This window comes from Anser cygnoides, chromosome 1, assembly GCF_040182565.1.
Source record: "Anser cygnoides isolate HZ-2024a breed goose chromosome 1, Taihu_goose_T2T_genome, whole genome shotgun sequence".
In the NCBI taxonomy this organism is placed as follows: Eukaryota; Metazoa; Chordata; class Aves; order Anseriformes; family Anatidae; genus Anser; species Anser cygnoides.
In genome coordinates this window covers 192,993,707-193,015,720 of record NC_089873.1, presented here as the reverse complement: position 1 = coordinate 193,015,720, position 22,014 = coordinate 192,993,707, and the positions used below count along the sequence as shown (strand labels likewise).

Sequence of the window (22,014 nt, the reverse complement as noted above, 5' to 3'; positions counted from 1 at the left end):
TACTCCCAGAGCCTGTCACCTTCCATTTTATTTCCATGCCTTGGTCAGTGTGGAAAGGCAGACCATGCTCAGCCAGGGGCTGAAAAGGAAAGCGCAAGCATCCCGTTGAGTTCATGGGTGTGAGAAAGCCTGGCTTTTTGCTCTCCAAGGAATGAGGCATTCTTTCTCAAACCTCACAGGTGGGTTGAGCAGCTTTGGGAGGCCAGTGCACACAAAGCAGCAGCGTGGTTCCTGGGGACAGTGAGAAGAGCTCTGCACCAGGGCTCTCTGGTTAATGAACCGAAAACTTTATTAACTAAGCCAATACCAGCCTAATGGGAAATCTGCCTCCACACATGCTGCGTAATTTTTACGTTATTGAACCAACTAGGGATTGTTTAATCAACAAAGACAGCAGGAAACCTTCGAAAAGCAGAAGAATGAAGTGTACAGATTGTTTGTGAATTAATTTTGTTCATGCTCAGGTCTCCCAGCTTTCCTTTCCTCAAGAGGGCTTTCTACCTCTTGTTGGGCAACATCTTCAGTTTCTCTGGGAGGATTTTCTGTGGTGGCTGGGTGCTAGCAGTGTGAGTCTACAACCACCAGTTTCATCCTCATGCTTCCCTTGCGACCAGCTGCATTGCAGGAGCTGCCGCTCAGTCAGCTTGGATCTCCGTAATAATGACCACAACACTGCTTGTTGGGATACATCTCGTTTCTTCAGAAGGACTAAAGATTTTTTCCTGCGCTGGAGTAGTTTCCTGATCCAGCTGTGATTGTGTTACAGGGAAGATTAAATCTGAAGACACAAGACATGCATGCACTCTTCCACGAGAAGAAAACTATGTTTTAAAATCCCAATGTATATTTATTGAGCCATCTCTACGCCTAAGTCCAAGTATGGACAATATGTCTGAAAATTTCCTTTAACTATCTGATTTTTTTTTTTTCCTATTCTAGCCCTTTATTTGGCAGTGATCCTTTTTTTGTTAAACACACAGGACATCTAAGTGCCACAAAAATGTAATCCATGGCCTGGCTTGTTTATCTTATTGTCTCATCTCTGTTTTCTAGATAACACAGGAGTGTAATCTGTAAACTCTTCAGAGCCAAGACATGGTTTCTACACCCAAAATTCCACATGAGCTCTGAAACACTTTGGAGTCTAGAGGCAGAATGGTTGTACTTCCTAGGCACTGGCACCGACTGAAAAAAGCTTATGTATTCTCCACACAAAGCTCGATATTGGGACAGAATATATTGTTCACACTTTCAGTAATAACTGATTCAACAGACATGTGGGCAGGGAAAAACAATGACAATGGAGATCAGATCAAGAAACCAAAATTGATTTCTAGAGACAGCCAGCGAGTTTCTCTTAGTTCTATTATACCACACCGCATTTTTGCCTTTGCTTGTTTAAACAATGAAGAATTAATATTCTTAATAAAAATTATCTTAAACTAAACTAACTGAAAGAAATGGAAAAAGTGTTGGTATGGCAATACAACTAAAATTCTGTAAATGACTTGTACTCACCCTTGTGTATCTTTTTATAAAAAGTTGAATCAATTTTTGAGACCTCCACAATATGTAATGTATACATTTTTATTGCAAACGACACTCATAAGCAACGATGGAGGTTTTTTTTAACATCTGAATTTATTTCATTCTTCTATATATTTCTGTTCAGAGGAAGGCTTAAAAAAAGTCATAATTGATACATTTAACTGATATATTGGCAGTAGGCATAAACATTTAAAGAAATGGTGTTGAGCAATGTTGACAGACAGCTTGCAAATACCATACAGTTACTACAAGGAACTAAAAAAAAAGTTAAAACTGTGATGGATTCCTTAAAAGACAGGATCAATCTGAACACTTATGTAAACAGCTCTTTCAGTCTACGATATTTTATCTGAGAAATTATTTTAAGACTGTTTTGCAAATCTTTTTAGTGAAGACAAACAAAAATCGACTACAAGTTAAACACAAAGCCTGATTCTTCCAGGGACAAGTCTTCCCTGGCTTTCAGAGGAATTCCTTCCTGGCTGTACTTTCAGAGCAGAAAATGTTTCTTAACTGCATTTCAATTCCTAATCAATTATCCCATTTCTTATTTACTATAGACACAAAGTTCATTTTAAAATAAGCAGATCTGTTTTCTTTTTCCTCTGAACTTGACACCAGATCATTTGCTAAGAAATAAAAGTTGAAATCCATTTTTAGTAACTTGCTGCCAAAAGCAGATATTGCTGATTGCATGAACCCAGATACAAATGAGCAACGAGGCATTACACTTCTAGATACACTAAAGCTAGATGGATTGATTTTTCCAACAGAAAACCAAACAGCTTGTAGGAAGCATGTCACTGATAAACAAAAGAAACCACAAAAGCAATAAAGAACATCAAAAACCTATTAACAATTCACAGAATAATATGCTACAGAATAATCTCCATTCCAAAGAAAAAAAATATTTGCCAAAATATTAACAGCAACAAGTAAAAGGCAGCTTTGCATTAAAGCCAGAGCTGGAAAAAAGCCCTCTTTGGATGAGCACATAGCTTTTGTGATACATAAGTATCTTGCTTGATTGTGTCTTTTTTATTTCATTATTTATTTGGTGATGTGAAACTGGCTGTGGTACTTCCATGACAGCCCCACAGCCCCACCTTTGCCCCCAGTTGCTCTCTCTTACTCATAGCTCCCATCACCAGAAGAAACAAGCAGCTTCCAACAGCACAAAGTGAAAACAGCTGCCTCACTTCTTGTTGCCCACAGAGCAGGTCCATCAATTCGGTCTAAGGGGGAGAGGCAGAGGCATTTATTGCATTTTATTTCATCCTGACGGTTTCCTGAGGGAAGCAAAGGTATCCTTGGCAGTCACTGGTACCTGATTTTCTAGACAGGTCTCAAGACACTAACAAAGGCATGCTCCTGTTCTGGTGGATGACTCGGGGTACATGTCCAGAGATCACACAAGCAGAAGCATTTTTCTTTGACACAGTTTAAGTTAAAGCTCCAAGTTAAAGCTGCACAGGGAAGAGCAGCGGGCAGTCGCATGTTGCTGCTTTGCTTACTTCTTGGTCAACCTCTCTAGAAAGACCACTGTGCTGAGGCTTGGGAGGACTCCTCCTTAGCACAAGCTTGCCTGATGGCTACTGGCATACCAAAAGCATTATTTGCAATCTCAGTACTCCTTACGTGGGATCTTTATGGCTTCCTAATGCAATCTCTCCTGCCCCCCAACCAAGTGAGGGCTGTTCTGGTATCTGTCTGTCATGGAAGGTTCCCCTCTTCTCAAGGCTCCCCCCACCAAAACCCAAACAAACTACAACAAAACACCTCCTATCAAGCTTATATACATCTTTGAGAATCACACAGCTAGTGTCATGCTTAAAAGGAATGGATACTTCCTTGTGGAGTGGTGAGATGGTTGTTTTTCTTGAGACATTTACTCAGGCCATCTTTTGAGCCTGTTATCACAAACCTGTCTTGAAAGGTCAACCTCTCACCCCAGCCTAGGCAAGTCAGACAGCTGCGGGGGGCAAAGAGGAAGAACCTTGACAGCCTTGTAAGTAAGTCCGTCTCCTACATACACCATCCAAACAGGAAGACTGATCTGGATCTGGGACTAGAGGCTCCTGAGGTTGTAAGAAAAACACACGTATCATGCACATCTGTGTATACATAGATGCACACACCATGTTACAGCTGAAAAATGTTCATCTATAATTAGTGAACATTAATTTTGATCTATTCCTTGTTTTACTGTTTAAGTTCTTATGACTAGCTTTGCATTTGGAGTAATAAACATTTTTATTTACCTTTTCGACTTATTTTTCCCCCAGCACTTGCTTATTACACCCTTGTGTTCCTGAGATACTGCAGCATTCCCTGTCACAAACTTTACTGAGACAAAGTAAATATTTATTACACATTTACCTTCTGCAATACAATTAAAGCAAAATAGTTATGGCTCAAATTGTAGCTACCACTGTTTGTGACAGAACCAGGATTTTTGCTTCTCATTTATACTATTTGTTGAAGAGGTCTGAGAGACTCAATGCACATTCATAGATCAATGTATAACTTTTAAAGCCTGTATCAGCAGTCTTGTATTTCCAGTTTAATGGTATCATCATGAAGGTAGACATCCACACAGGACCTGGTGGAACCATCCACCAGGAACTAACACACAAGCAGTTCACGGTAATGAGGGCACAAGCCATATAAGTTTTCCTTTTTGATTTAGGATTACTTGATTTGCATGGATTGTACAAGTGGTTTCGCCTTTTGGACCTCTGTCCTTGCCAGGGAAAGAACTGCCGTGTTAGTGGCTGACTGAGATGGTGACCGCTCTTCCAGCAGGAGACAACAATGCTGTGATGTTCCTGCCAGTGGCCATTTAAAATCCTATGCATCCCATATGCTACAGTGCAGGGTCAGACTCCACAAGGGAGTAAACAACACTATTCCCTAGAGCAAGAGTGTTATCGTATGGAGGTCAAATGTGATAACAGTTCTGTAAACCAAACTGATTGCACTAGAACAATATAAAATTATTGCATTAGAAATTGGGTTAAAATTTAGCTATAGTAAAAAAGAGTATTTTTGATTCAACTATTATGTAAACAGGACAGACAAAAAAAAACCCCACTAAATAACAACATTTATAGCAAAAGAACAATGGACTCTCTTAAAAAGGACTTTTCCCAGCTTGCTTCCACAATTCCTTTGCTCCTTTAATGCTTTCTCTTTTCACACACTTCCAGTAACCGTGAATGCCTTGCTGTTGTGGTACCTGTTGACGAAGTTAGAGCATGTTTAGCATTTACACAAAAAATACATTTATTCACAGACTGTGTAAATATAATATGTAAAGCAATGCTGCTGCTCCCATAGTTCACACATATAATAACTAGTCTTGATGGCAGCAGTCCTCCCAGATTCATAAGCAATAAGGAGTCTTAAGTTTAAAATATAATTCCTTTCCATTCACTATCTTTACTTGTGTTTCTATAAAGCGTTAACGAGAAAGTTGTAACAATAATCTTTGGTATTTATAAACAAGTATGTAATGGGGAATAATAGATGATATTGGCTTTTTACCCTCAAACCTCGATGAATTCGGTTCTTCAGGACTCCAAGAAACTCGCTGTGACTGAGGCAGTCATCTCCATCCAGGTCAAAAATCTTGAAGATGGTATCCAGAACATTATCTGAGAGCTCCTGTCCTGTTGCCACCTTCACTGCTCTCTTGAACTCAGCTAGTAGGGACATAATATTACATCACAGGTGACTGAACTTGAAAAGACATTGCAAAGCACATAAACTGCAGGATTCTGTACAATTTACAAAATCTTGTAGATATTTTAACTGGAGAATTTGGGACGTGTGAATTAGTGGACTATATTAGGAAATCTCAGTTCATGCATTCTTGAGCTTATTTCAACTTTTCCCAATCTTTATTAACCGCATTATAGACTTTTGAGATGCAGTACTGGTCAAGTGGTTTTTCTTTTTTTTTTATTTCCTCTTTTTTTTTTTTTCCTTTTCTTTCTTTTTCTGGAAGTAGCTCAATGCTGAAAACTTACATACTTCTGGATAACACCTGTGTATATAGGTGGTAAGTGTTTTCCTCACTACAGTCCCATAAAGAATACTATCACTTTATCTCAAAGGAATTAATTCTATAATAAAACTCTTCTCCTTGAAGAACAGTATTTCACAACGTACTCCAACAATCCCCTCAGGAACTCTGTAGAAACACCCACCATCAAATACTTAACATATTCTTTACAGCACATGGTTTTATATACCTGTAGCTCTATTACTTATTAAGAGTAATAAGAGTTATTAAGACATAGGCTACCTTCACTTGAATTATAATGGAAGAGTTTTTGAGGACTGAGGGCAGAAAAAGCTGTCATACCTCTCCAGAGACCTGCTTTCCTCGTCAGCTTTTTGGCCTCTCTTTACACTACACCAAGTGTATTACAGTAACATTTAGTATCCCCACTTTTGGTCTTGTGGTATAAAGATTTGGAATTTCGACTCACGTAAAATAAGAAAATGTGTTGGGGTTGCCATAAAACAGAAGATAGCAAGAGTGAAAGGGTTATTGATTATTACAGCAAACACAATCACACCTCATGAATTGGATGCATTTTTTGAAGGCATCACAAATGTGTGAATTTCAAGGAGGAACTGGAGGTTACTACAGTTATAGTAGTATTGTAGATCATTGCAGCAAATTGTCCCACTAAATGATAAATATAGTAATATTGTGGTTCTGCTTTCATAGATAAATGTTGTCTATAAATAACGGCATAAATACGATTAGTTTTGAAGCTTACTAGAGGAGAGATCACTTCTGACTCATCTCTCATCTTTACCTCTGAACAATTTCTCTGTTAATGCAGTTGATTCATTTACCTTTGGCTTAAATATAATTAAGCTGAAAATCTGTCTGTAAAAGGATATACCACAATTTAAAAAGAACATGAAATATGTTATGCTTATAGTAGAGTCTTAATTTTGTCTTTAAAAACGTAACTATTTCAGCTCTTTATGCTAAATATAAATTAGAGGTGGCACTGCAGTTTTTTGAATAGAACATGAAGAAAAGGAGATGGATTTTCTGAAACGTTGGAGCATAATAACCTTCAAACCGAGAAAGGTCATCTTATCAGAGAGAAAAGATGAGCTATGAACTTGGAAGAAAAAAAAATCTAGAATAAATGGAAGGACCAAAGGACTGATATATTTAGATAAATATTCATATGTGTGTGAATAAAGACATGCACACACATGCAAAATAAGAATTAGTAAGTGAGATTTAGGAAAGGATTAAACATGTATACATGTAAAATCCATGAGTTACTTCAGACACTGTTTTCCATCACAGTATGGTTCAGAGCATAAAGAAATTCACAATTGCCTGTAGGTTAGGAATCAGCTTTTACAAAGAAACATCACCAGAGTGAACATCACCTATTGGCCTCATCATCCTTTGGCACTTAAAGATGTGGTAATAGAGAAGTGAGCTAAACTCTAACTTACAACAATTATCTCACTATTCATCCTCTTTCTTCTCCACTCTTTGTATATCTTGTGCAAATAAAATCTGTCTCCTTCCAGACAAGAAGGAGACAAAACTAAACTGACAAACCAAAGAGAGAAGGGCCATGAACATGGTTGGGAACTGGGGCATCTGAAGAAAGAAGAGGAGCTGAGGGAGCCGAGGAGAACAGAAGTGCAAAGGGGGATCTAGCTGCAGCCTTTAACTACCTAAAAGGGGTTATGGAGAAGTCAGAGCCGTGTTTTTCTCCAGGGTGCATGGAGGTAAGACACAGTCACTGTAATCTCCAGCAAGGGAAGACATCTTCATGACAGTTAAGCACTTGAATAGGCTGCCTAGAGAGGCTGTGGAAACTAAACCTTTCCTGAAGGCTGGATTAACTAGTGATGAAAGTCACCAGCTGCAAACCCCCCAGTTTTGGCCTTCTTTGGTTTAAACAATCTTCATGCTTCCCTCTCGAGAATACTGATTTTTCTTCCTGTCTTATCACATCACTCTCACCTTTTTCAAATGAGCCAATCAATTATTTATTTCAACGAATGTTAATGTCTCATCAACTTTCCTCAGGAAGTTTTTATGTTACTATTTTCAAATGGCTTAGGAGAGCTGCCTTTCAAGTACAACAAGCAGGTAACAATCTCAGAATTGTAACAAATAGCGCATGTATTTGAATGAAATTTTTGTTGCATTGCTCCTTATTTCTATTATATGGGGAAGCAACTTTCCCAAATCTTTGTTTTAAAAAACACTTTACTACATTGTTTTTCTTGTCATGATTACATAGCACTACACAAGCACACGGAGAAGGCAGACAGTAGGCTGAAATAAATGAAGCACGGTAAGGTGAAGCTGAGTAGCACTTACCCCGTTTAACAGGACGATTAGCTACAGTAAACATGTGCATGGCAATAGAAAAGTCTTCCAGGTTGTTTGTAAACTTGCAAAAAGTCTTGAATTCTTCCAAACTGATATTCTAAAGAATCAAAGAATTCAGATGATATATATAGAATAATACATTCAAACCCCAGTAAATCTATTTCCTTAAATTTGGTGGGACCTATTATTTAGTTGTGATTACTTACTCATTGCCAATATTCTCATTTCTCGGTTGGTAAATTGTCATTGTTCTTATTTGCATAAGATTCAGAAGCTGTCACAATTCATTTGGAAACTAATTATATTTTCAGATACTCGTATTCAAATGAAAACCTGTACATGCAAATGAGGAAGCAAAACAAAGCATAGCATATGTACCAACCTCTCCTGCCTCAAATCTGTCCTTCACATTCTGCCAGTAAATTTCATTGTTTTCCTCATCAGTGAAATACAGCAACCACTCCGCAAAGTCCTCTTTTCTCATGACGTCCAAACCCTTGGAAAACTGTATGAATTCCATTTCTTGCACTTCTGTTTGCAGATTTTCCATGAACCTAAGCGTGAACAAATATTACCCAGCAGTTAATACCAGCACCATTGTATCACTACTACTACACTAAATGCATTAGACTAACTCCTGGGAGGAGGAGTAGACTAACTCCTAACCACAGATACTATCAACATCGTTGTTTAAAATGCTTTTGGTTTGACTGCACCTGTCTGTGGGTGCAGATTTGCTCCCACCGCTGCATTTCAGTAACGACACCAGCAGGGTGCTCCCTAAGCCTGCGCACAGAGACTTCTGCTGCTACGATAATGTACAGATACAACAGTTTAGACACGAGAGAGAAATGTTTGAAAATGTGCAGATAATTAGATAAAATGATCGATGAGGCAGTATCATAACGAATGAGTGAAAAAGGACATGGTAGCTAAAGGCCTGACATGGGATTTATGAAAATTCATATTAATGAGAGTGGAATGACAAGGTTGGAAAGTACCTAGAAAGAGGCCCCAGTAATCACAGAGGTGAAAGCGAAAAGGAAACCTGAAATCATCACTATGGGAAAAGATGACTAAAAGCCTTACAGACTGCAAAGCCTCAAACTGCAAAAGGGGGTTTGGCAACTCAGTTCTGCACTCATGAGAGAACGGATTAGTGAGGATTACAGATGGCATGTAGAGGGTTTGGAAGAGCACAGAAAATGATGTTGCAGGTATTTGGGAAGGTAGGAAGAGAGCTGTCTGAGAAAGGACGGTGTGAATATTAGGGGTTTTAGGAACCACCCGTTCTTCTAGGGAGAATAAGAAAAGCCACACAAGAAACGAGTAACAACATGCAGGTACAGAAGCTGGAACTGTATAACTTCGAGTTTCCCCAGTTTGCTCTGTGTGGCCATTATCATTTCTTCTGGCCTGATGTGAATTTTGAGAAGGAAAAAAAATAGTGTGCAAGCCATTTAAAGATGGGGCAATGTATAAACAAATGCTTTTTTTCAAATGCTTTTTTTTTTAGTGAACATAAACGTTAAAAACACAACCATGCCTGCCAGAATCCTTTCATTACATCAAAAGAACAGTGCTTTATTGAGTTGCAAAAATTACTGACGGGGGGAATGAAATACTTCTATATTGGGACAAAGCAATTAGTTGGAGAAGAGGACAGCCAAGGGTCTGTGTAGCAAAGAGCAGTAGAGGCTCATTTGCTCATCAGTTTGCATGGCCTCACTGGATTTGAATTCTTTTCCCTGAAACTAAGGCATTTTAGCCTGCACAGCTATCTTTAGTTCTTTAATGAGATCACTCGGACAATTAGTAGCTTGAAGCTCTGTGAAGTCTATAAGGGTTTAGCTGAAGACTGCTCCTGCAGCATAATCTCTCTCTTGTATTTTCTTCTCTGATAATTAGAGCTGCACATGCAAATAAAGGGCAAACAAGTGCTTCACTGCTCTGGACATGCAGGTAAGTGAAAGCCTGACACTGGAAGTGAATTTAAGATTCACGCTGTTGTCTTAAGGACCAGAAGGAGCTCACTTGCAGCTCGCAAACCTGAGATGGCCCAGCGCAGGCTGGCAGCAGCAGTCCTGTCCCACCACCTGGAGGAAGGTTGTAGGGCTGCTTGTAGGGCTGTGTGCGTGCCCTCAGTGTGCAGGATGGGCTGGTGGAGGAGCGACAGCGTGAGCAGCAGAAGGTTTTTTTTGGCTGGGGGAACTCAGAGCACCATTGCCTCAACAGCCTTTCAGAAACTGGCTGCTCTCTGTTTTGAAGACCCTGATCCTCAGACCACTTCTTTCAACCCACTGCATCTGCTCACGGTGACCAGGTAAGTGGGACAGGGGCCTCCCTGACACGCCGGCAGGACCTGCTGTAGAGCAGCCATGGAGTCGGTCCAACAGAGACTGACTTTGCTGCCTCCTGGGAGTGTCCACCAAAAGTGAGAGTGGATAGTATCTGGGACGTGTGGCTTCTGCTTGGCTGGAAGCCACAGCAGAGGCCATGCAGAACAATACCTGCAGCTGTGACTGTCGTCTCCAAACCATGTAACATCCAGTCTGGGGAAGAAGCAGCTGCTGAAAACGAGGTCGCTTTCAGAAATATGGCAAAGATATGGATATAGGGAAACAGGATAGTGTTCATTTCAGTGTTTTATTTTCTTGTCTTTTACTCTGTGAAATGTGGACACACCTTGTGACAGGCATAAGGTCTATTCTTAAAAGTATAAGGTATTTATCTTGGGGAGATAACTCGTGGTCACTAGCTGTTCTGGTCAGTTGCCACAAGTGATGACTAACTATACATTCTTCCATCTTTCCTGAATATTGTATTTGCAGGTTCTACTTAAAGACAAAACTCTCGGTGACCCACCCTCTGGCCATTCCCTGTCAAGGTAGGACAGCTGAAAGACCAAGTGTTCCTACACGCCAAAAAAGGAGCTGGTGGCCTATGTAGCCACACACATCACCCAGCTGAATGGTGCAGCAAAGCCAAGGAGAGTGAAGGGTTTGGCTGAGGCATTTTTGCCATATGCTTGCTTCTGCACCCTCTTCTAGTCCGACAGAGAACGAGGCACCGTATCTTCCTGTCTCACTATGGGTTTTCCATTACCTTTTCTCAGGCCTGGGTTCTTACCCTCTCCGGTTGCTTCCAGGCAACGTTACTGCACACCAACTGTTGCACAACAGCTGTGTACCTTCCTGCACCAATTGGATTAGGGAGGGGAGCAGGAATTACTTCTTTAGGTATGAAAAAAATTAATGGGTATTTCATTTCAACTTGTAGGCTTGCTCCTGGCAAGCTGGAGTGGGAAGATTTCCTGCTGTACCAAATGCTACTTGGAGCAGCAGCTGAAATGTGTAATTTAAAATTTAAACGTGATAGTCTCCCATATTACAAAAATTAAAATACCATGAATCATCGCATCAGTATTCTAGGTCACTCTTATTCCCAGATGTGAGAGTTAAAAATCCTAATGAGTTTTTTAAAGAGAAAGTTATTAAAATTTATTAAAAATAACTTTCTGGTTAGGAAGTAAAACCTGATGCTTATATGCCAAGACACCACTAGGGATACTTGCTTTTTTATCTTCTGGATCACGGTGTGGCAAGTTTCAGCTAAAAATTCCTTCAAAATTTCTTCAGATATTGGGAAGAACAAGCATATTGATGGAATTCCTGCTTTCCTAAAGTCAATGGCTGCGGACTTTGAAGAAAGACGGAAAAGGATTCTGATCTTAGATGTGCTCTTCAATTCAAGAATAACTACACTGGAAATACTCTTACACTGCAGTAGCTTGAAAAGAAAAGCAAGTCCTGTTTCTAAATAATGAAAAGAAAAGGTAAATCATAAATTTGTAAGATGGGGAAAAGGCAGGGAACAGACAGTACTTTCTTTATGACAGGCTGTTTTATCCACACTCTCTGAAACACCCACGTTGAAGGCCAATGGCCAAATTTGTTATCATGTTGCAACAACATCCAGAAACCTTATCAGCATTTAGCCCACATTCTGTAACGTGCTTTACAGATCTATAGAAAGAGGGAGTCTCTCAAGACTTTGGCAACTCAGCCTTAATAGAAGTGAAAATGTAATAAAAGTGGGGAGACCTCAAGAATGCAGCTATTCTCTCCAACCTGAGATGTTGCAATGAAGTGCTAGCTTCCTTATGGCACACAAAGTAGTAGAATGAAAAGCAAAAGGAAGGGTTAGGGTAAGTTTTCCTTCCTATACCTCTTGATCTGAATTCAAAGTCTGTACAGAGCTTCAATACTCTAACATAGAACTGACCAGTGCTTGTGGCACGGTTTTGCAAGAAGAAAACTTGACAACAAAGATAGAGGTGAGTACACCACCCTAGCATTTGTACTTTATTTTGGCTCCTCTTCAGATGCTGAAGTCATGTTGGAGACTTGATAACCCTCTCTGCAATAAAGGACTGCTACAAGAGCTGCAAGGCTGCCTTTTTTTTGCAAATATGACTTTTCCAGAACAGAATATGGAAAATCTAATAAGGGCTTGACCATTAACCTTCACAGAACATTTAAACACACACTTATAAATTCAGCTTTGCAAGAGGTAAGACAGTTAATCAATTTCACCATTTTCAGAATTATGGGCAAAACACCCTTTGATTTAGTGTTCTCAGTGTTTCCAAATCAAACATAACAAAACTACTCATTTTCATTTAGAAGCACTCTGTAGAACCTAATCAAGTGATTTGTTTGATAAGTATATAGGAATGGAAGAAACAGATTCTTCTCAGCTTTATTACTAAATATTTGGGAAATACTCAGATTCAGCTGTGACAGGAATATAAAACCAGAAAGCTAGATTTTGTTCTCATCCCTTCCCCTTTCTCACTGTCTGATTCTGGCTGCATGACATGTAATCTCTACATGAATTAGGGGCCTATAGCCATACATACACACATAGATACAAGCATAGGTACTGAGACGAATAAAGAGACAATGATAATTGTATTTTTGTTAAAGCATTTCCAAATCCCTAGATGAAAATCATTGGAAATGTGCGAACCATCACCACAGCAAAAGCACCACTGGTTGATGATGCTACTTGTAAGATTCTGCCTCCATGCATTGGCACAAATAAATTTCAGCCCTAGAAGCGTGGTTCAGTCTAGATCATTCTGGTTTCTTAAATGAAGGGTTTCAAATGAAATGTACAAAGGAATTTCAAAGCACTGAAAGAAAGAGAAACAGGACAGGTGAGAGGGAAAGGCATGTTCTCTGTATGGCTGTACAAACAGTGACTTTTGAGCTAAAGAAGAAAGTAAAGAAGAAACAATGATTAAAGAACATTTCTAGTGCAAAATTCTATTATTTGATGAGAGGTTTGGAAGCAACAAATCAGGTAAGAAAATGACATGAGGTGGATTTAAAACATTAATTTTCATTATATGACTGTTTGATGATAATTGTTTAACCGTACTGAAAAGCAGTTTTTCGTAAGCTACCCTCCAAAAAAGAAACAAACAAACAAAAACCCCACCCCACACCCAAACCCTGATTAGAACAATTTTGAATAATCTTTCCATACTCTCTCCACTTTTTCTTTTCTTCCTTAAAGGAGACTGTGACAGATTTAAGCTTGCTTGGGGACAGATTACAGGAAAAAATCATAGCAGTCATAAACTATTTAGGGAGTGAATTACTGTCTCCTCTTTTATTTGGGATTAGACATACTTAAATAAGATCAGTAAGGGACTTTTTCAGAAAAAAAAACCACGGTGGCTGTCAAGAAGAAATACTTGCTAGACCTAAAAAAAGTAAGTAATTTTCTTCTCAGAATAAAAAACAATACATACAATATAGCAGGAATTTAAAGGACAAGTGAAACATTTTTGGAAGGAAAAGACTGAAAATAATTTGTGTCTCAAAAACCCACTATGACTGTTCTGTACAATAGCAAGAAAAGAGCTTGACTGGTATCACAAAGTATGTAAGGAAAGGTTACTTTTTTACATCCACGCTCATAGCAGCCCAAGAAAAGTTGGAAAATGATCTGATATTGTTTCATGGTCTCATTCTTTATGTCCAGTAAAAAAGCAGCTTGAGGACTGTCCTTGTGTGTATCCCCTAACTATGATTTCTAAAGAATCATGTACCAGCTGGAGAGAAACGCAGAAGGCATTGTTAACCATTTTCCCCCTCTACAGTCAATGTGCCTCCTGTATTTGGGGCTGTGGCATGGAAGGCACAAGAGGTGGCTTGCTTGAGCACCACACTGCCTGAAGATGCAGTTTTCATTTTCTTTGTGCCATTTGAGTACAAAGAAATGAGAACAAGGCAAATTAACTACCCTGAAATATTGACTGTCGCTGTCCAACATTTTTTAAATGTTTGAACTGTGGGCTGAAAGGGTTGGACATCACTGGTGAAAGTGTAGATACAGATGGTTGCACACTTACAAAAGGATTTTTTTTTTTAAAGTCAGCCAAACTGAATAGGGAGCATGAGGAATATACATGTAAGTAATGAGGTGAGAACACTAGTCTCGGCTTTCTGAATTCCTGTATAAGTACAGTGAAATTTTACAAAGAGAGCATTCCTGCTTTTTTTTTTCCTTTTTTTCCCCCCAAGTTTCAAACCTGTGTGACTCTACAGCACTGCAATATCTGTGTATTTAACTAATGTGACAAGTTTTAGTGTGTCCTAATCAAATCTAATCACCCCTACTTTCTACTAGGTACTACACTGATCAATGGAAAAGCTTTCTAGGCAAGAACTTGGAAAATGATAAAAGCATTTACCATCATTATTTTCTGCTTTTGACAATGATCTATGTCTGTACAGCTCATCAGTCATCTCTTCTAAAAACAGTGTGGCACTTTGATCAAACAGCCAACAATAGCTTCCCGCGTAAGGTAAAATGTTATGAGAGGCCATCAGATAGAAATCACTTTTTCTCTGAACAATAGGAACCCAGAAATGATGTGCTTGATTTACTTGCAAATAAAATCATGTGAAAAGTGATATCTTCACACAGGTTAAAAAGACACTGATCCTTTTATTCACCTTTCTGTGTGTTAAACAAACTTCACTGTCATGTTGCAACTGAGATGGAGTGTCTATGCAGTGATAAAGAGGCACATTCCAACTCTATGAAAAAATAACTGCCACTGTTGAAAAATTACCTGCATTAAACCTTACACTTATCCCACAGATTTTAAGAGCAAGATGTGGGAGTTTGATTTTGATTACAGGCCTCTATCTGTGTGGTAGGCAAAGGTCTTTAACCTACACGTTCTGAATGTACTAGGTACATAGTTTTATCAATGTAATACCTCATTGGGTCAGTGTAGGATTTTATCTAAAACCTGAGGCATTTCAGTTTACACTGTATATGCAAACACAACCTTTAACTGGTGCTCTCATCCTTTTGTTTCATTGAGAGGATCTATGGTATTTATAGAGAAGGGAGCTATAGGCATCTTGAACTTATTTTACTAAGATTCCTATTGAGTTGAGGCCTTCAAAAGAGAAAGGCTGTTTATTTAAAGGCTGGTATGTGCCTGAGCCAATGGAGTGGAACACTCTTTAGACTTAGGTAAACTGTCACTCTTCCTTTTTCACTCTGTTTTTCCCCAAACATTTACTGATTGCAAGAATATCATTTTTTAAGAGGGATGACAAAGATTCCACTGATTCTGAAAATTCAAATAAACATTTATCCCAGTTTACATTCGCAGTCTGTAAATGTCCAATTATTTTTGTAGAAAAGATAATACTAATGTAGATAATGTTCTCTTGATATTTTGTTCAAGATGTGTGTTAAGATTCACACAGGTATTTAGTTATTTAAAAGTTGTATTTATCTCAAAGTGTGCACTTGGATTCTGGGCCCAAGTTCACACAGCAAGATGTGTCTTGAGTTCATACTAGAAGTAGCAATTGATCTCCCAAGTAACGGAGAGTTAAGTTGTGATGCTGTGTAAGTGGTGGTCATCATTACTGACTTAAATAAACACTGAAAGAAGGATCTCCTTCAATATAACGCTAATAGCTGATACCCAGATGGGTTTTCTAGTTGGAACCAACTACAGCAGAATTTTGTACTCTGATGTAGACAAGTATTACAGCATCTTTCTGACACGTGCATGGTGCATAAACTGTATGATTTCCTACCCCATTCTTAAAACTTTCTCTGAACTGATTTTGCAAAGCTTACAGTGAAATAGACTGACATACAATGCTCTTTCCAGCAGTAATGGACACTTGATATGCCACTGAAGTTTCTATCTGATGTTCTGTTTACCATCTGCCTTAATTCCGAGTTCTGACGTGTCACAAAGTATCTATCTGCATTATCCCCTTGCAAAAGTATTTCAAAGGATGAGAAAAAAAGGAAAGTTTCGACAAAAGTTGGAATTTGAAGCAAGCAGAGAAATTGCCTGTATCGTTCCATGGCAGCTGTAATGGGGTGGGGAACATCTCAACTTGGTAAAGTGTAATTGATTAGCAGACACTTGTTTGGTGATGCGATCAAGAAGAAGTAAAATACACATGAATCATACTGTCTTACACTATGCCATTGCAGAGCTGCCTAGAATGGTAGTCTCAACCCTCACGGCCTCCAGCCCCACTGCTGCTTTTGAGTCCATCACAGCATTCAATTTCTCCTGCAGACAGCTGATTCAACGAGATAAACCAGAAATTTAATCATGCAAAATCATGAATAGTCTCCTGATTATTACCCGCTTAACTTTCTGATCCAATTCAGTGTGGGGTCAGATTAATGCCAGTGTTGGTGCAAAGTAAAGGGTAGGAACAGGACTGGTTGCTGTTAGGCTGGCCTAGTTGAAAAAATACCTGAAAAACTCAGAATAGCGAAGTTTTTCCTTTCCTTCTTTTCCAAAGAAATGTACCAACAAGATGGTATTAACATCACAGCTTTCCAGTTCTGTTCCCTAAAAAAAAAAAAAAAAAATAAAAAGTTTGATTATTACTATCTATTCACAACGAATCTGGAAATATTTATTTGAACGAGAATTTCACAAGAGATGCTTGTAATTTAATTACTGTTCCCAAAGCTATCACACAAGAATTTCAAAGCTGAATACTTCTTTCACATCAATTGGTTACACTGTGTATATGCACTGCTTCTAAATATTCGGTATGAAAGCTGAGTACAATTTACAATCACCTTTGGTGTATTTTATTATTAGAACTGAGAATGTTGCTAGTTAAATCTTTAAAAGGCCTTATGCTTAGGTGAATAGGGGCTTTAAATAAAGTTAACATCTCTGTAAAAAAAAGTTTTTAGTCAGGCATTTCTAATTTGTTACAGTCATTTAAAAACTATAAATAAAACTAGAAAAACACAAACTTTCACAGTATTCTATTATTATATGGTCTTAGAAGGCTTCTTGCCAATCTTCAGTGTTCTTCATTTTTTCTACATTTTCTAAATCTGACGAAGAGATTTCTGCAGAAAAAGGATGCACATTTTTTCAACTCAACAGCATCTTTAACAAGCCTAAAACCACACATAATGCTGGATTTCTGCTCTATTCTTCTTTCAGCACTAGCATACTGGCATTTCTTTGAACGCAACAAAACACTAAGCAACATGAAGAGAGATTTTTTTTTAAGTCCAGAGGGATTTCAACAAACTATTCTTATGACATCTAAATAGCCTCTGTGTCTTTTATCTGGTTGAAGAGGTAAGATGAAAGACAAGAGTCTATTCATAAGATTTAATACTAATGGTTATTTAGCTTTCAGCATCATCAGTAACTAGTCCCATTAGCCCACTGTGTGTTTCATGCTTACTGCATATGTGACACAGTTATTTTATAGTTAAGAGGTAACATTCCTCGTTTCTGCTGCAAGCCACAATTCACTAAATGTCAGTGATACAAACTACATATGAGTGAACCGAGAAAAAAAACTTTTCAAGCCATATGCAAACTGCACTTATTGAACTTTATCATCTAACTGCAGGCAAAGAATATTTCAATACCCACAAGGTCCCTCCTCCTAAAGTTTAATCACTCCAGATTACTGATCAGAAGACTGAAGCATAAATGTTCATATAGGTTTTCTCTAAAGTCAAAAGTCAACCTTTTGTGTATGCTTGTTTGCATGTCAAACCCTAACTACTGACAGAATGCAAAGTTTTCTAAGAAGAATCAGAGAAGAATCAATGTATTTCTCACTGCATTGAGACTCTAATCTGCTTTTTGTGCTTTTTGCTTATTTGTACAAAGAACACTTGAAAAATGCAAGGAATACATTTGCTGATGTCATTTTTAAAACTGAACTCTTTATTATGCAATTTAATGCTTTCAATTTAATGAATCCATATTAAAATCAGTTTTGTGTTGTGAGCTGAAAACCAAAGTTTAAAATAACATTTTAAAAACTAAAACTTCAACAGAAAAAGACTTTTCTTCTATTTGGGTTTCTCTAGTTACAAGCTAGAAGAAGACATACAAACAATAGCTCTCTCTTCTTATCTAAGATGACAAAGCCTATCCCTGGATTTATAACAAATATGCACCTACTTGTTGGCTACCCTCTTTATCAGTTTAAATTCCAAAGTGGAATTGGCAGATGTCCAAACACTCTGTTAGTGAGAGCTAAACGTATTTTAAAACCAGAAACCAGTACATTTCTTTAAAACAGAATATGCAATAGTAGACCAGAGAGGCTACAGCTTAAGGGTAAAATTTCAAAAAATTGCTTTTACTAGAGTTAATGCTATTAAATTAAAGTACATGTTAGTACATAATTCCTTTTTGTCCACAGAATCATTAGGAGCTTTTGCTACTGAAATCTATAAATTAGTACGAACACGAGAAATCTTTGTTAGAAGATAATGAGAGCTCTATTAATATTTCCAACACCTTGCCCTCCTGAGCTTAGGTAGAACAACAACTTACATTTGGAATGTCTCTTGGCAATCGGAATGAGATGATAACCTAATCTTGCAGCTGTAAAAAGGATCAGACTTTCAGTAGCTTTCAGTCACAGAACCACTATCTAAATTGAGTGAAAGTTTGTATTCTGATGTGTCTGGTGGCTTCAGCCCTTAGAAGGTGCACTACAGCAACTTCTGGGGCTGTGTGCTTTACAGAAAACTGAGGCACACAGAGCAGAAGGGATGGTGGTGTTCTGACTCTCATCTTGATGCAAGCATGGAATGGGGCAGGGACATGTATCTCAGCTGGGGAGTTCAGACATGTTCCTGGGTCCACTGACTCAGACGGAGAATCCTGAAGACCAAGCTCTGGTGCCACTCAAGTCTATATTGTCTAATGAACACGCATGTACATACTACAAACATGAGCCTATGTCCTTAGAGTAATTTTAACACCTTGTACACTTTACAAAAGCACTAATAACTGATGAATTATGCAACTATTCCTTTTTAAATGAAATCATACAACACGATATTTCCTTTTAATGTTACATAGACTGTTAATACAGATGCTGCAAACAGTGAGTCACGGGAACAGGCCTACCTAATCCTGTACCTCCACACTGAGCTTTTGACATTTAGGACCTGATACTGTAGCAAGCAGCAACAAGTGCCACCGAGAAATGTATCACATAGTGAGACAGGATTTTCATAATAATGTACCTAACTGATTTCCAAAACTCATCTGAAATGTTAATAGACTTACTGTCTTTGGATTCTTACCACCTTTCATCACAGAATTTGCTTGAGGCATGACTGGAAAGTATTAATCATGATTAAAATCTGTAATATGTTCCTTGTTCTCTTGCTTCCTGGGAGATGGCATTTGCTTTACAATATATTGCTTTAATAGAAAATGTAAAATAATACATATTTTTTATTTTTTTTTGTTAAGATAGATGGACAGATGGTGAGTAGATGTATGAAGAACAGTAGTAAAGAAAGGAGGGTCAAGGAGAACAATATATTAATTTCTATCTGCTAGGGATGACACATCTTTCTGAAGTTAAGACTAAATCCTTGCAATCTTCATGCTAGGTTTGAAGAATTCTCTGTCCCTGGAGGTCATCTAATCTTCAATCTAAGCAGCTTCCCTTCAAACATAGCTCAAGACCATCAAGGTTTTTGTCATTCTGAGAGTCTCCAAGCTGTTGGGATATATATCCTGCAACTCTATAGTTATAAGAACTATAATTCAGTTGTGGGAAGTAGTTTTTAAAGATGCATCCATTATGATTAATCCTACCATGTTCAGCCAGTCAGAAAAATTGTAAACAGGCAAGCTAGGGAGACTGGGAGATCCAGATCTCCAAAAGCAGTCGTTTTTTTGGCAAAGCCCAGCCAGCCCAGCCAGGGCTCCAGAATGAACAACATGTAATTTTACAATGAATCAGCTTTAATCATGTAAATCCATACAAAATTATGAATGTTTTGCAAGGCACTTTCTCACTGGGTAGTATTCAAGAAACACCAGGTCTGGTACAGACAGGCTAAGCTGTGCATGTTTTTTTTTTCTTTTTTTTTTTTTTTTCCTATACAAAGCATAACTGACAATATCTGATAAGAAATCCCAAGGAGCAGTTTCTAAACAACAACCAATTTATATCTAGCATTTGACAATATTGAGCACTCCCACTGCCTGGGGGTTAGCTGTTTTTAATGACAGCTGATGCTATGGAGTGGCTATGCTGTACCATAATGGCTTGATCTAGGAGGAAAATGTAACTTCATGAGTATCATAGAATCATGAATGGCTTGGGTTGGAAGGGACCTTAAAGATCATCTAACTCCAATGCCCCTGCCATAGGCAGGGATGCCACCCACTAGATCAGATTAGCCAAGGCCCCATCCAGTTTAGCCTTGAACACCTCCAGGGATGGGGCACCCACAGCTTCTCTGGGCAGCCTGTTCCAGTGCCTCACTAACCTTACAGTGAAGAATTTCTACCTAATGTCTAATCTAAATCTATCCTCTTTTAGTTTAAGACTATCCCCCATTGTCCTACTCGAGTAAAGAGTCCCTCTCCAACCTTTTTATAAGGCCCCTTTAAGTACTGAAAGGCTGCAACAAGGTCTCCCAGGAGCCTTCTCTTTTCCAGGCTTAACATTCCCAGCTCTCCCAGCCTTTCTTCACAGGAGAGGCGCTCCAGCCCTCTGACTGTCTTTGCAGCCCTCCTCTGGACTCGCTCTAACAGCCCCACGTCCTTCTTGTGCTGGGGGCCCCAAAGCTGGATGCAGTGCTCCAGGTGGGGCCTCACAAGGGCTGAGTAGAGGAGGACAATCTCCACCTGCTGCCCACCCCTCTGTTGGTGCAGCCCAGGACGCAGTTGGCCTTCTGGGCTGCAGGCACGCGCTGCTGGCTCGTGTCGAGCTTTTCATCCACCAGATCCCCCAGGTCCTTCTCTGCAGGGCTGCTCTCAATGAGTTCTTCTCCCAGTCTGTGCTCATGTCTGGGATTGCCCCGACCCAGGTGCAGCACCTTGCACTTGGACTTGTTGAACATCATTAGGTTCACACTGGCCTGCTTCTCCAGCCTGTCCAGGTTCCTTTGGATGACATTTCTTCTTCTTTGGTATCAACCACTCAGCTTGGTGTCATCTGCAAACTTGCTGAGGGTGCACTCAATCCCATCATTTATGTCATTGATGAAGATATTCAAAAGTGCCAGTCCCAAGACAGATCCCCGAGGGACACCACTTGTCACTGGTCCTCTGCTTGCAGCGCCCCACCCCAAGGCCTGCCTCTGCTCCTGAGGAGATATAGAATAAAAAAGCTTTCCAGGTGGAGAGGATAAAGCTAATCCAGGAGCAGACATTGTGGGGACACTTTATGACAAAAGTAGGAGTAGGTTCCAACTTGAGTTGTTGCCAGCAGGGTGAGAGGGACCCAAACTTGCTGAATCAGGTCTGAAAGGCACGGTGGTGGCAGTGGGGGGAAGCAGCTTTGGTGTGAATTCTTCGCAGAAGTTCAGGCCCTGCCTCTCTGTCACACCATGCTTTAAAAATATTAATTTCCATAAAAAGTAGAGAATTCGTAATGAGGACCCCCCTCAGGAGGTATTAAGTTCTGTGAAGCACGCTCTTTTGATTAATGTTAATTTGGCCTCCGAGGCAAAGCACGCACGCTCCCAGCACG

At 39.1% G+C, this 22,014-nt stretch overlaps 1 protein-coding gene across 1 annotated transcript in view; it reads right to left on the bottom strand.

The window, feature by feature from the left end:
• Positions 1-1,622: 1,622 nt before the first annotated feature.
• The window catches only part of MICU2 (mitochondrial calcium uptake 2), a 155,275-nt gene continuing 134,883 nt past the window's right edge, over positions 1,623-22,014 (bottom strand). Inside the window, exons 8-12 of the mRNA XM_048072750.2 lie at positions 16,768-16,865; positions 8,325-8,496; positions 7,931-8,039; positions 5,095-5,252; positions 1,623-4,786 (exon numbers count right to left, since the gene is read on the bottom strand). Coding sequence (XP_047928707.2) covers positions 4,682-4,786; positions 5,095-5,252; positions 7,931-8,039; positions 8,325-8,496; positions 16,768-16,865 — 642 coding nt within the window. The 3' untranslated portion in view covers positions 1,623-4,681. The remainder of the gene's footprint in view (positions 4,787-5,094; positions 5,253-7,930; positions 8,040-8,324; positions 8,497-16,767; positions 16,866-22,014) is intronic.